Source organism: Chaetodon trifascialis, chromosome 22 (genome assembly GCF_039877785.1).
Source record: "Chaetodon trifascialis isolate fChaTrf1 chromosome 22, fChaTrf1.hap1, whole genome shotgun sequence".
NCBI lineage: Eukaryota > Metazoa > Chordata > Actinopteri > Chaetodontiformes > Chaetodontidae > Chaetodon > Chaetodon trifascialis.
The window spans coordinates 13,438,934-13,450,108 of record NC_092077.1 but is presented as its reverse complement, the minus strand read 5'-3'; the positions used below and the strand labels follow the sequence as shown (position 1 = coordinate 13,450,108).

The 11,175-nt window shown below is 43.6% G+C and overlaps 2 protein-coding genes across 3 annotated transcripts; both read right to left on the bottom strand.

Annotated features, from left to right (window-relative positions):
• Positions 1-41: 41 nt before the first annotated feature.
• Positions 42-6,912, bottom strand: copg2 (COPI coat complex subunit gamma 2). 2 transcript variants are annotated; one of them, XM_070991905.1, is made up of 24 exons: positions 6,761-6,912; positions 6,094-6,146; positions 5,896-5,976; positions 5,706-5,777; positions 5,515-5,594; positions 5,218-5,293; positions 4,986-5,078; positions 4,717-4,803; positions 4,469-4,626; positions 4,175-4,308; positions 3,862-3,929; positions 3,465-3,653; positions 3,279-3,374; positions 2,879-3,122; positions 2,611-2,686; positions 2,393-2,496; positions 2,162-2,287; positions 1,984-2,052; positions 1,698-1,879; positions 1,418-1,547; positions 1,082-1,179; positions 846-984; positions 586-684; positions 42-434 (listed from the first exon to the last, which is right to left on the bottom strand). In XM_070991905.1, exons 1-24 carry the CDS (start codon positions 6,795-6,797, stop codon positions 304-306), a joined length of 2,622 nt encoding a protein of 873 aa, XP_070848006.1. In that variant the 5' UTR covers positions 6,798-6,912; the 3' UTR covers positions 42-303. The 2 variants fall into 2 exon arrangements, with proteins under 2 accessions (XP_070848006.1, XP_070848007.1); XM_070991906.1 differs by lacking the exons at positions 42-434; positions 586-684; positions 846-984; positions 1,082-1,179 and adding an exon at positions 1,228-1,338 and having other exon boundaries at positions 1,402-1,547; positions 6,761-6,897.
• Positions 6,913-7,820: 908 nt separating this feature from the next.
• On the bottom strand, positions 7,821-10,495 carry ucn3l (urocortin 3, like). The gene is made up of 2 exons (XM_070992091.1): positions 10,223-10,495; positions 7,821-9,727 (listed from the first exon to the last, which is right to left on the bottom strand). Exon 2 carries the CDS (start codon positions 9,715-9,717, stop codon positions 9,250-9,252), a length of 468 nt encoding a protein of 155 aa, XP_070848192.1. The 5' UTR covers positions 9,718-9,727; positions 10,223-10,495; the 3' UTR covers positions 7,821-9,249.
• Positions 10,496-11,175: the final 680 nt, after the last annotated feature.

Below are 11,175 nucleotides of genomic sequence, written 5' to 3'. Positions count from 1 at the left end.
AAAAAGAAAGTGTCTTCAAAAACTGAATGAATGAAACTTGATGCACTCTGACAGATTTTATTGAAGATTTGACAGAAGATATTCCTACTGCAAAGAAAACAGCAGACAGAATAAAGAAACACTTTAGTTCATTTACTGGAGTAATAAAACATTTAGGTTGGTTGTCAGGTTGGCTGATGTCAGCAGCATCATCACAATATCGGTATACATTAAATTTTAGAGCTCTGAAGAAGAACTATGTGACGTCTCAGACAGATGAAGGGTCTGGTGGTTGCGTTGGCACGAAGCTGCACCGTGAGCGCTCTAGCCCACGGACGCCAGGATGACGTCCACGACCGTCTCTTCGCTGCTGCGAACCGTCACCTGCATGGTGACGCCGTCAGCCAGCGCCAGGCGAGCACGAACCAGCACGTCATGACCTCCCCGAAACACACCTGGGGAGGAGAGGGAAGGAGAGCCAATCAAAGTGGGAATCCACTAAAATCTGAATTCAAACTACTATTTATATTTGTTGTTGAATGATTTATTGTGTAAAACAACGTTGGTAAAGAGCAAACACTGTGCTCGCCGCCATGCAACACCCACCAGCAAGGAAGAGGACGTGCGAGTTCTTGTTTTCGGGAACTTTGTCGGAGCGCTCACATGGCTGCATTCCCAGGAAGCTGATGATGTTACCCACCGCCTCTGTGAAAGAGAAGCACAGATTACACTGGGTTTCGCTTATTGTATAAACCAAACATTGTTTAACATGGTGTGTAAATGCTACCTCTGTCTTTCAGCCTTGAATGCTGAATTCTGAATAAGTGCATTCACTATTTCAGCCTAAATTTCTGGCCTCTGCGTACCGTCTAGAGTCCGTACAGACGCCAGCGCAAACGTCTCCTCCTTCTCAAACTCATCTCCCACTTCCTCCCACGCTGCTCCAAAGTTTGGTTTCAACACTTTCTGGATGTGGTCCGCGACCGTCACCTCCAGATCCTCCAGCTACAGGAGAGCAGGACGAGAAAGATCATGCACATTGCTGAAAATACGCACAACTCGTTCTCGTTTGATAGTCTGTGAATGTGCTGCGATCACGTACCACGTATTCATCATCGTAACCGTCATCGTCAGGCTCTCCTGTGTTGGGGTCGCAGTCTCTGACCAGGTACTTCATAGTACAACTGAATGTACAGGACACTGTGGACAGACGGAGGACATGGAAACACACTCTTCTTATATACAGACATTGACTCTCTCACAACTTGCTGATTAAACGTGACTATTTTGGATCGTGTTCATGCACAAGGTGCTCCTTTCAGTGTTTGCATGCTGGGCAGCTGAGTGACTTTGAGTAACCTGTTTGTGATCTGAAAGTTATGACTTAACAATCCATTCAAACCCCTTTTTCAGCCCAGTAACATCCCAGTGATCTTACCAGCTGTGGGGTCGTCGTCGGGCAGGCGGACCAGAGTGTAGCAGGAACCAGGCTGACTGTAGGGGAGGCTGGGGGCCGGGATGTAGTGTATCACCTCATAGGCCTCCGATGGCTCCATCTGCACTACGACCTGAAGAGTGACACGATGCATTCATATCAAATTTGTTCCTGTGTTTCAGTTTCACTTCTGTTGCATCTAAAATCCTGGAATAAACGATGACTAGTCCAAATGAAGTCTCGCAGAGGTCTCTGGAAAAACCTAAGTGAATAATGCCGGTACCTTCTGCAGGAGCTGGTCGTTCAGAGTGTTCGTGCAGTCGAACTGGAACACCATGTGCTGGGCGAAGGCGTGCTTGACGCAGCGAACCACGTACTCTGTCTCAGCCTCCGTCAGCTGCACCGGCTCCGAAGACTTGAAGAGCGGGCCGAGACCCTGGAACTCTGGGACGGCTGCCAGTTGTTCTGTCGATGAAGACAGAGGAAAGACAAGAATGGCATTTTATTAACTGTATCAGGCAAAATATCAGTACTCATCTTGAAGGGACGGACAGCGTTTCCAATCTTACCCTGATAAATGTCCTGGCGTGATGGGGCCAACTTTTCTGGCAGTTTGCTGGTGGCAATAGGGGCAATTTCTGGGAAGAAAAAAAATACATTGCCACCTGTTAACCATCTGACTCCTGACAGTGATAAAAAATGAAGAGAAACTCTGTGCAGATGAGTAAATATGTCATGTGGCTGTACCTGTTTTCTGTTCTGTGATCGGAGTGGTGGCCAGAGGGACAGACTTCATGTCGAAAGGCTTCTCCGAGGGCTCCAAAGTGTACTGGTGCAGGGACTTCTCTAGGCCGGGGATGGACACAGACAAACCTGAGAGCAACAGACAAAAGGGGAGACGTTAACGCTAATGAGCCACAAACACAGTTATCCACTCATCAAAATCCCAGGCAGTGTAACCAAAGTGTGTGTCTGTACCGTTGAAGATGTAGGCAGCATTCAGAGCCTTCTGCTTCTGCTGCAGCACGTTCATGTAGAACGTCGCTCTGTCGCGCACCTCATCATCGCTGTCCATCATGCATCTGTGAGAAAAGGCAAATGTACAGGATATATGACACATCTACGGACTCTCACAATCATATTCATAGATAATTTAACCAGTGTTTTCTTTGCATTCAGATAGATGAAATGAGCACCTCTGCATGAGAACCAGGACGCTCGGCAGCAGATCATCATTCTGAGCTCCAAATTTAGCCAAAGCGCTGACTGCAGCTGAGGATGGAAGAGGAAATAAATGTTTTAACTGGTTATAAAATGCCATGAAAATAGCTACAGTGCCAGTGGTGAGGACACAGATGCTCAGCTCGAATGTTAGATGTCAGCCTCCGGAGCCGTCAAAGGTTTGGATAAAATAAGTGAAATCATCAAAAATTCAAAGCTGTGGTCCACCTCACTCTGTCTCACCTGCACGAACTGCCTCGCTCTCCAGCACCACTCGGTTGAAGATGAAGCGGATGTACTTGGAGGGCTGGGGGGTGCGTGGGCCCTCTTTACCCAGCAGGTGCAGGATCTTCGTGGCGAGCACTGTGTGTTCGCAGTCCTCGATGAACTCGCACAGGTGGGCCAAGCCCGTCTCTTTGCTCTCTGGGTTCTCCTCAATGATACTGATGATGCAGTCCACGATGGCCCGCTTGTACTCAAAACCACCCTAAACCAGATATAAGTAATCTGAATGCTGCATGCAAGCTACTACATTTATCTTTTCAGCGTGTTTTCTGCACAGGTTAGGATATCACTGATAAGGCTGCTCCTCCATGAGGCAAAGACCAAAGTGTGAGGGACCACGAGTCAATGGTCCACTTACATCATCTCTGAGCATGTTGGACAAGAAGTTCATCATGACGCTGTGCTTCCTGGGATACTTCTGACACAGAGCGCTGATGGCCTGCACCACCACCACCTGGAGTGGAAACAAGGGTAATGTAAGACCTGAGCAGGTTGTGTCTGTGCATGAATTAAACAAAGCTAAATGAAAGCTAAAGCGCCTGACCTTGAACTCGTCCGAGATCTCGGAGACAAACGAGGAGATCTGTTTCATGAGCCGGTCCACGCTGCTCTCACTGCCGGTCTTCAGCAGAGTGGTGATGGCCAGCGTGGCGATGCTGCGGTTGGAGTCAGTGATCAGGTTCTCCAGGTCCAAGTTGCACGCGGTCACAGCCGAGGGATGCTTCATGGCCACCTGGTGGACAAAGGAAGCACCAGTGTAGATCATTCAGTTACAATCTATTTTTATCTTTCAAGTATCCAGCTGAGAAATCATGCCCTCAATACATGTGCAATTACCAAATAGGCCAGCAATAAGACTAGCTTTTGATCAATTAAAGTGATCTGTGATTACATATAGTAAAGCAAGCCCTGTGAAGGAGGGATGGAGGGTGAAGCTGTACCTTGTTGAGGGTCCTGACTGCAGCGTACCTCAAGGCTGCTTTGGGAGAACTGCAGAAGAGCTGCAGCACTGCAGGAAGAAAAACACATTCACAATGAGACTCATAAGTTGGTAAAATATCATAACAGTCAGCACATCTTTCTGTTCCTTCAGTCAACAACTGGGGCTGTGCAATATGAATATATATCTTTGTGGTGTGTTATCTGGGTATGAAATGACCTCCATCAGGACATGAGGTTTAAGTCATATTTCACAGCCCTGTCAGTAACACAGGCAGAAATGTGAAATGAATGAGGTGAGAGTAAATTACTGACCAGACACAGCAGGGGCCAGCTCCCTGGCAGTGCAGTTGGGCATATGGACAATGGCAGAGGCAGCCTCATACACCACCATCTCATTCTTATTCCTCAGGCAGCTCTCAATGAAGTCGAACAAGGGGCTGTCGTGACTGAGAACATAAAGGCAGAATAAAAATGTTGTAAAAGGCAACACATCAACCCTACACTTGGCACCATGTCTTTAGTCCCACTCGGAGACACTACAGGTGAGAACAGATCATTTATCTGTGTGTTTCCACTCGAGCATCAGATCAGTGCAGGTCCACTCACCCGCCCTCTGTCTCGTCCAGCAGTTTGCTGGCGATCCTGATGAGCATGCAGTAAGCAAAGGGGGACTTGAGGCCAGACTTGGTGAACTTGTTGAGCATCTTGGTGACGGCAAGACGGTCGTTCTTCCTGAGGTGATACAGCAGGCCCAGGGCATGGTACTGGAGGACAGGACACACACAAACAACTTTGAAGATATGGTTCAAAACAGCATGAACCCTGAAGTCTTTAAGCATGTCTGTATTACCCACCTGGACCATGATGTTGTCACTAGAAGCAGCCTCCTGGGCTTCATTCACCCAACGCTTCACCACATCATAGCTCATCTTCACCATGTGCTGGACACACACAAAGAAAAGATTTCAATACCCACCAGCAGTGGTGCAATATGCAATTACACGACTTTGTCTCAAATACACAGAAGCACAAAATACCAGAAAAATAAACTGAAATCCAGACCCAACTGAAAAAAATGTTTCTGGATTTCGAAGTAAAATATGAAACTGTGCCATTTATTTACCAGTGAGGAGACCAGGGCTGAACTGGACACACTGGGCACCTTGTCAACAATAGCCTGCTTCATGTATCGCTCAATGGCCTGCAGCATGGTGGTCTGCGAAAGAGACAGAAAGTTCAACAAACAGTGCTTCAGTTTCTTAATTGTAAGAATAAAATAATATATACAGGCAGGATGTTTTTTCTTGCATGAGAGGACAAGGTCAAGGAAGAGAAGGAAATGAAGCAGCACTTACATCTGTGATCCTGCAGAGGGCTCTGATAGCAGGTCCTCGGTACACGTCTTCCTTCCCTGTCATGTCTTTGGTCAGGCTGCAAAATACCACACAAGGAATAACTCTAGACACTGCAACGTCAAAGGCAGATCTGTCACTTTATGTATCCTGGTGTTGCTGGATGATGAACAGTTACAGTAACACAACAAATGTAAACAAACTCTTTCATAGGTACTTCCAATCAGCTAAGGAACAACACCTCTTGGAGGAGGTACCAGTATTTGGATACAGGTGACACTTTAACATCATAGTACAAACCTGCTTGTGACAATGATGACATCCTCGGAGATGTTGGCCATCTCTTTGATGGTCAGGTAACACATCCTCCTCAGGGTTTGCTGGGAGAAAAAGAAGAATGTAAGGTCAGAGAATATATATTTGGACTCAACAAACATACACTAGAAATGCTTATAACTAATGACTGATTTGATAAATGGACAATATCTTACATCATTGGACTGAAAGAGCCTGGTCATCGCAAAGAAGGCCTCTGTAGCCTCCGTGGTCCCAAAATGCTCTCCCTAATTGAACAAAAACATGGAGTGAGACAGAGTTCAGAGGTTAAGATGGGTGGACAGGTGCCACCTCGACACACACCAATGAAAAGCTGTTCTACTTTTAAGTCAAACAACGTTTTACCTGGTTGAGGAGGTAGATGATCTTGGTGAGAATGTGGAGGCATCTTCTTGGGTTGATCGGGGTCTCATTGAAGATACGTGCCTGTGAAGGAGAAGTTTAATTTCATTTCAGGTTTTCAGATATTGTTTCTGAGATTCATACGTTTTGACTCATGCAAGTGCACAACATGTATTAAGTAATATGAAATGCAGACTTTACCTCCTGCAACACGGCACTTTTCTCCAGATGCTGGAAAGGGTTCGACCCACTTCCTAAATGTCAAAACAGTGGAGTCAGATGTCTGTGCCGTTAAACCATATTTTCTTGTTTTAATGAACTTCATTTAAAGCAAACACACGAAAAAGGACGAAGAGTTGACGTAAGCTAATGCTAATATGTACTTAACACAAATGGATCCTGAGCCAAAAAAAGCATGCAAACTTGGAGGCAGGTCTCGATTTAATTCAAGTATCACCGCAGAAAGTTTCAAGCATCTACATTTTGAGCAAATGTTAAAACCAAATTATCATCACAACATCCAGCTGACACTACCCTAGCTTGCAATGCTAACGCTAAACTAACCGCAGGACTGGTGTTGGTGTTGCTGATACATCAATAAAAGCGTTTAAAATTTTTAACGCAGCTACAAATCGGGTTACGACTAATCTTAAATATCTGCTTAATATATAAATATTAAGTAGCCTGCAAGCCACAGTAATCGGCCAGGTTAATTTAGCCTGACAGCTATCGGTAACTTTAGCTAGTCGGCTAACTGTAACCAGCTAGCTTCGTTAGCTTCCAAAGCGTCAAACACCTTGTCAGTCCAAACGCAAATTTCCTTTTTCAAACACTGTCACTATTTAAAGTTATGACTCTCCAAACTTACCAGACTCCTCGTCCTTCTTATCGAACTTTTTAATCATTATGCCGGAATGAAGCTGACGAGCGAGGGCAAAAGATGCTCTCTGCCTCGGTTAACACAGAAGCTACTTCCACGTAGCCAAAATGAAAACTGTCTTCCCGTTGAAACTCCACGTCAACGGAAATTACGCAAGAATCATTCAGCATCAATTCCGGCAGGGGGCGCTGCTCATGAGCTACACAGCACAGTCTATACTGCGTTTATCATGTCCAATTAACGAGTCACAAATTCCATTATTAGGACTACTAACAATTATTAACATACAGTTTTACTCAGTTATTATGTTTATTATATTATTATATATAATTACTGTTACAGCTGGTAAAGATGGGGGCAATTTTTTTATTTACTACACATCACACTGCTGGGTGGCTTGTGAATTTTACCAAGTGACATTAATTAAGCCTTATCTCATCCATTAAACTACATCATAACTGTGATGGTGTAGAAGTATAAAGTAGCATAAAATGAAAAGACTCAAGTAAAGTATAGGTACCTCAAACACTACAGTACTTGAGTAAATGCACTTTGCACCGCTGTTGGTTGGTAATTCAACCTTATGGAGGACAGTGAGGGCATGGGAAGGTATGGGAGGACGAAAAAAGCTGAAAGAGCAACAGGAGAAATCATCAAAATCTCACAAAACAAACCAAACGAATGAAAAGGGAGAACGCGCTCAGCAAACTGACCTGCAGAGATGACTCATAACCTGAGGTGTCTTTCGGTCAAATGGCCGCTAGATGGCGACATTGCTCTGTGTCTTGAGTCTCGTCTCAGGTGGGTGAACTGCATGACCCCGGAGAGAAAAGCCAGTAGCTACTGAAGTGTTAAATTGGGTGGAAAAACATAAACTCCTCATCTACTGACAAAATTAAACAGCATTTGACTGGTGACATTTCAACCGCCTACATTATACTAACTGAAGTCAGACTGATGTACTGCATGTTAATGACAGTCTCAGTGCCTTTTAATATGTTTCCTCGTATTTGTTGACATCTTAATGGACACACAGAGGAGCCTGACAGATGCTGATACTGATGTTTCATATACCTTTTTTTTATTATTTAATTTTTTTTAATCTTTACCATATATTGTAAACTTATTTTAAAACATTTCTGTACTGTAATTTCTCGTTACTTGATGGTCAAGTGTACATCCATACTTACATACTACAGTATATGTATAATCACCTTAAACTGGCCAATAAAAGACAAAAGAGGAAAACTTAGGAACTAACCTAGGAAGGGGAATATTTTCTGGATCCCATTGTTCAAAAAGCTGTGGATCTATATAAAAGAGGCAAATGTACTTAGTTACATCTGCTTTATTTGAGGAAAAATAATCCTTTATTTTGAGTAGAAAAATAACAGACATCTGATGAACACATACATTCCCATGCATTTGCATTTTACTGTATTTCATGATCTTGCGGTAGGTTTGTACAATATTTCAGGGTCAGTGCTGTGTTTCACTCTAGAATCTGGAATCATTATCGGCTCCCATGTCAATGTCTGAACAGCAGACCTCTTAAAAGATAAATAAATGAAGCAGCGAAGAGGATGGGAAAAAAAAAAAATATTTCAAATAATGTTATGATTATGCAACAGGATTACAAAATATTTCACTGGTCTTTTGCTGAGAATGAATCATGCCAACTGCTTTCTTCTTCTTGTTTAGAGTGAGATTTAAAATTTGATGATGCTGAGGCAAACTAACCACATTAAACATTCATTTCACTGAAAAAGAAAAATCTAATGGCTTGTCTGAGCTAAAAGCAGTCCTGCATTACTGCAACCCATGTCCATGTTGAAAGTGAAATTTTAAAAGCCTTAAAATCTTCTTTTCAGATTTGAAAGCGAAGACAATTTAATCTGTGTCCAATGCAAAAGATGTCTCATGTCTTCTTGCCTGAAATGATCAATTATCTTGATACAAGTAAAATAACTTTATCCCTTTTGCTCTGTTCTGTCTTGATTTAGGTTAGTGTCACTGCTGCTTCAAAGTTTCAGAAACACAGGCACGATTCTCACCACAAAGGCTGAGTTTTAACTCAAACTGTAACATAAGAGCATGAACAATCTGCTGCCTCAGATTTACCAGATTTATCAACCAAACGTGTCATTTATTTAGTTTGAAGAATCATCATCCCGCTTTTAGTCACAAAGTTTAATTAGTTCACATCGTTTATTGTCCCTAATGGAGTTTTTTTTTCCAGCGTTTTCATTGGAGGAAAAATCATATTATCAGAGACTTTGAGTCCAAGGACTTTTCACATGAGAGCGACTAAATTATATTAGAAATCTTTAATCTGTACCGTGAGTGGAAAGAAAACACGCTTCCCCTGGAGAAACAAATCACCATTACTTATAATAAGAAGTAATTCATTACATTTGAGTAACGAGGAGGCCAACACTGGTCATGGCTGTCGGTTGAATCGAACTTGTCCAACATGTTCACTTTCTCCGTCCAATCTGCGCCAGCAGCCGCGCGTTCTCAGCCGCTTTGGCTCGCAGGTTTTTGGCCTTGGCCACGTCAAAGAGGACGTTCATGATGTTGGTCGGGACGTCCAGGGACAAGGTCAGCCTGCTCCTTCGGTCCCCTTTGCTGCTGTTGCGGAGCATTTGCCCCCTGAGCTTCGTCCGGCTCATGAAGCGGTAGTTTGCGGGAGTTGAAGTCCTTTTTTCCCGGCTGGACTCGGCAGAAGAGGAGGAAGAGGAGGAGAGATACTCCGCCGACTGCAGGAGGGACCCCCAGCCGTCCAGGGGGGAGTAACCCGGCTCGTCCTCGTCGCTCCGGACCCCGACAGCCAGCTGGTCGTCGCACAGGAGATCGGAGCGGGACTGGTAGAGGCGGAGGCACAGGCTGGAGGTCGGCGTGCACAGGACCGAGAGCAGCAGCAGGGTCTTCAGGGACGACAGCATGCTGTGTCCTCTGGGACCGACACAGGTGAAGAGGGAGATGGAAGAAAAAAAGTTTGCCACACGCCATTTAGTCTGTAACATCTTAACAACACCCCCCTCCATCTGAACAAGATATTTGATTTTGAACGGCATTTAAGTGCATTAATCTTAAAGAAAGTGAGAAAAAACGGACTGACAGTGAAGTGGATCGTAAAATAAAGTGCATTTAGTTTCAACACTGCTTTCACAAGCGCTGTCTTTCCAATGGAGTCAACTAAACATGATGATTTACACTGAAAGCGAATGAACTGGTCTTTCATTTCTCCCTTCTCTTATTAGAAATGTGGTTTAAGGACTCTGAGATTGTGTTTTAAGATAAATAGTTCAGAACAACTTCTGCTTGCGTCTCCAAAAAAAGAAAAAAAAAGAAAGAAAAAAAAAGTCTTCAAGCTTTTGCACAAGAACATTTCGTATGTATTTACGGACCACTCGCAAATATGAAAGCAATACATTTCGCACAACTTACCACTCGTGTCCTATAATAAAGAATACAGTCAGGGAGGTCAACCAACACGTATCTCTGCAAAGAAAAACACCAAGCAGGCTGAAATCCTCGCAGGTCAAAATCTGCTAAGAAATCCTGAGAAACTGCAAACGTGTGCGGAGGTCAGCAGCGCGCACTGTCTGACCAGCAGTGTGTCCTGCTCGTCCATTCCCACAGCATTCATTTAGTAGGAGCCATCAAACTGCAGCCTTACGCCAGCAACAACGTCATCCCGCTGACATTTCGGTTCGCTGTGAGGGACCCCATTGGTTGTGATGCGGTGATGTAGTGGTACATTAAAAAAAAAAAAAAAAAAAAAAGTTGGTAAATGCGACCTCCTGTCGGTGAACATGAGACATCACGACCACGGATACGAAGAGGAACTTGTTTTTTCACGCAGCCGAGGACTTTTGTGTGTCTTCTACATGCAGCTGAAGTGTTTTTACCATTAACACGTTATTTTTTTTTTTTTTTTTTATTGTAGTCCGTCTTAAATTAAACAGTTTTAAAGACATGTTAGATGCTGCAGGGACAGTTCCAGTTCAGGACCAGGGACAGTTCTCATCTTTCAATTCAAAGCACTTAAATATAAAACGGAAAGTCTTTATTTTCACCATGAAGTCACTGACTGCTTGTTTCTCTATGAGAGACACATTGTTAGATGATATATTGTGACATAAAGCTTGTATATCTTTAAACATAAAATGAATTAATCAGTTTGATTAGTTAGCAACTATTGATAATCAATACGCTGCTTTTAATGGCAAAGATGTCAAATAATTGCTGTTTCCAGCTTCTCAAACATGATGATCTGATGCTTTGCTTCGTCTTGTATGAGAGTAAACTGAATATATTTATGTTTTGGGATGATGGTTGAATAAAACAAGCAATCTGAACACATCATCTTGGGACAACCCAAAAGTGGCTCCACTGAT